The 3,578-nt window shown below is 39.6% G+C and overlaps 1 protein-coding gene across 2 annotated transcripts in view; it reads left to right on the top strand.

The window, feature by feature from the left end:
- LOC106532502 (adenylate cyclase type 9) overlaps window positions 1-3,578 on the top strand; it is an 88,941-nt gene that overhangs the window by 62,633 nt on the left and 22,730 nt on the right. For both annotated transcript variants that reach the window (XM_014028565.1, XM_014028566.1), the window contains exons 4-5: window positions 595-869; window positions 2,176-2,278. In XM_014028565.1, coding sequence (XP_013884019.1) covers window positions 595-869; window positions 2,176-2,278 — 378 coding nt within the window. The remainder of the gene's footprint in view (window positions 1-594; window positions 870-2,175; window positions 2,279-3,578) is intronic.

The raw sequence follows: 3,578 nt of genomic DNA, 5'->3' as shown, positions 1-3,578 counted from the left end.
AGATAGAAGCGTTTGTTGAATCTGACGTGACATGTTCGTACGAACCMTTTGTACGAACAAAAGTAAGAGAAATTTAGGATAAGAATACAAACATGTTCTTGCATGAGGCCCGTTGGGTTTTGTCTGTCCACACATCAATGCCAGGGTGGCATTTCAAGATTTTTACACTCTAGAACTTGTTTTATATCATTTTGGTGCTCCTTAAATGCTGTTTTCCTGTGGATACAAAGTTGAAACAATAAATAAAACTTGTGTTTTCAGAAAAAGTGTTTTTTACACGGACGGTTGAACTTTCCTCTTCAGTAATGTAGCTTGACTTAATTCAATTCAATTCAATTCAGTTTATTTATATAGCGCCAAGTCACAACATACAGTATGTTGTCTCAGGGCACTGTACATAAAAATAAAATAAAAAACTCTGCCATAAGAAATTCTCACTGWTGCTTCAAAAACAAATTGCTCTGCCTGCAATATACTGACTCCTCATATGCCCTCCATCCATTCTCGCTTCAGTTAAAGCATCCTTTAACAAACAGTCTTTGCGTCCTTTCTTTACTTCATGGCTCTTGTTCTCATCTTTATCTCCTTCCATAGCTTTTCCCAGGTCACAGCCTGAGGGCCGCCAATGGTCTGCTAAGCCCTCCGCTGGAGGATGCAGTGCGTGCCAGCCAGAATTCACTGTGCGACATCCTCCAGGAGAAAGAAAAGAAGACCAGCACGAGCACGGGAACTGGCACCAGCCTCGGCATGACCGGAGGCATGGCGGGAGCAGGCACGAGCATGGATCACTCTGCCCTCATCCAGCTGCGTGCCAAGAACTGCAAGCAGAAGACCGATGCTAACTTTGTGGAAGTTATCAGGGAGAACAGGTGAGCAACAGGAGYTGSRCTTTAYGAGCTGATAATGCTGTTCAGGGAYGACTAAAGGCTYCRGCWTGCTGCAGCTGAACTGCYGAAATCGTGCYGAACTGTCGCAGTTTCGTGACGAAAACCGCGTCATTCGGTTCTCATTGTTGACATTTCGGCCCTTCTTGTCGCAACCCGCCGGTCGAACTTTTCAYCCCCCTYCACATAAGAACACATACGAACTTTATTGCGTTGTAGGAATTTAGTTCAGTTTTAGGTAGGTTAGTACTGATTTTAGAAGCACAACACTATATTCTTAGTTCTCTTTTAGGAATAATAAGTGTTAATCTAGTGTTTAATCTATTGTTATGTCTTGATTAAAATAGGTTTAGCTACATGTCCGAAACACATAAATAACCGCTTGAAATACATTAGGTGAGAATTGTGTCTGAATGCCTGTGACTCAGCTGTAGGCCAGCAGGGGGCGAGCGAAGGCATTGGAGAAGCTGTATAAATACTTGAACTTCCTGTTTTATAGTCAGTGTGGGTTTCCTGTCTGCAGCAGCAGCAACAAACCTCCACTCAGATTCCAGATTCTGGTGTTGTCTGGTTTTCATTCCTCCTACAAATCACTTTATTTAACATCTGTGTTTATCATCTCGATTTCAATTTATTGAATACAAGTTTTCTTACAGCGTGATTGGTCAGAAGTTTGTGGGAGTGTTTGTCAGACGCGGCGTTTTGCATCAACCACTCGCTTCAAAAAAAGAAAGCGGCTCGCTTCCAGAGACGACTGTTACCAGGAAGCAGCAGTTTATAAAGATCGTCAAACCGTGAAAAACTCAGAAAAGGGGATAAAACAGACATTTTTCACAGTGGAGTCTGACTGATAAAAACTTTGGAGTTTAATCCGGGACCATTTTGTGGTTAAACAACGTTGGGTGATGAGTCTTGGACCTTTTTTTTTTGGCATTGAACTCCCCCGGGAAGAAACCCCATGCAGTGACGTATGCTGCTGCTGGAGGGGTGTCTAAAATGTTTGCATCTGTTTAATCAGATGTCACATATTATATACCTCTGTATAACCATGTTAATATTTTTGTTGTACAAATACAGTACAAGTTTTTCTTATTTTATCAAAATTTGAACATTTTTGTTCCGGGCAGGTAACATGTTGTYGAACCCTGCCCACAGATGTATCTTAACTTGTTCAAGAACCCCATAATAGGTCCTCTTTAAAGCTGCTGTTTATATTAAAGTACGAAAATCACTTGTAACGTTTTAGTTGACTGATTTCTTTCCRCTCTGTCTTCTTTTCTGTGGTTCCCAGTCTGATGAAGAATGACTTTTTCAAGCCACCGATTAACAAGATCAGCCTGAACTTTCTCGAGCAGCCTCTGGAAAAAGCGTACCGCAGCAGCTACAAGGAGGAGGTACACAAATATCAACACAAACACACACTTTTTCTGCTATAAATGATGGGGATTTAGATTTTTCATATTTTTGCATGTGATTTTAGCATTTTTCACTCTGAACCCATGTTTTCTGTACCTTTATTTATCCCTCTGAGTATGTTTGCATGATATAAATAAAAAAACCACATTCTTTTTGCTACTCTGAGTCTTAGCACCAATTTGTCCTGAAGCTGTAGTTTTTCAGCCCCCTGCTGTTGAATCTGTGGTACTGCAGGTTTAAAAGCATTAAAGAAACACTGATGATTGTCAAAACTTATGATGTTTGGCTCATTGTTAATTGTATGAAGCCTATAAAGCATTCAAACTATTGAGATCCTTTTATCTTCCTTAGGCTTTTCAGCAAGTAACTCTTTTTAATATTTTTGTGCTATTTAACAATTCATACGTCAAAACAATCAGCTCATTCAGGACASTCCTGTTATGGCCTCAGCAATGTATACTTCTTGAGATATTTAGTTTTTTTCCTGACATTTTTTTCTCAATGAGCTGTCAAATTGTTGGTTAAATTGTGTTTTAAAACATTATGGTTCATTTATTAATGTTGTTGATGTGTGTTTCTTTTTGCATGACTTGTTATTGCTTGTGCTTAGTAAATGCTGTTAGAGTGAAGACACAGTTGTTGATCTTTCACTTCCCAAACTGTTAACTTAGATTATAGAGTTCAGTCACTTTTACAACCACTATGAGACAAGTGGGCCTGGACCAGGGGGGTCAAACTCATTTTCACTGAGGGCCACGAGTGTTATGGTGGCCCTGAAGGGCCACTTGTAATGAACTTTGATGATTCATGTTTAACTTTGACTAAACAGAGTTTATGTCCTCTTTTAAAAACTGATAAGAACTAAGTGTTTGACTGACTAAATCTGAAATAAATACAGAAACATTATTAAAAGTAAAACAAAAAAAGTTTTACTCACTGATAGGAATGCGCGATATAAACGATATACGGTAGAAACGATATAAATTTGTCCTATGATAGAGATCTGTAGTCTGCCGCCAACCGCGCAATTCTTCTTGATGACGTAACCAGCTGGAGTGAAAACAGAGGAAGTGGGAAGCAGCGTAGCTGAGAGSGYWAATGAAGAGGGGGAAAAAACATAACTTATCCAGACCTGGTTCGGGTGTGTGAAAATGAACGCCGAATTGTTTATACAGCGGGTAAAATAAGAACTGAACACGTCACCATTTTTCTCAGTAAATATATTACTAGAGGTGCTAATGACATGAAATTTTCACCAGATGTTGGTAACAACCCAAG

This window comes from Austrofundulus limnaeus, unplaced genomic scaffold, assembly GCF_001266775.1.
Source record: "Austrofundulus limnaeus strain Quisiro unplaced genomic scaffold, Austrofundulus_limnaeus-1.0 Scaffold780, whole genome shotgun sequence".
In the NCBI taxonomy this organism is placed as follows: domain Eukaryota; kingdom Metazoa; phylum Chordata; class Actinopteri; order Cyprinodontiformes; family Rivulidae; genus Austrofundulus; species Austrofundulus limnaeus.
This window is presented reverse-complemented; position numbering and strand designations above follow the sequence as displayed.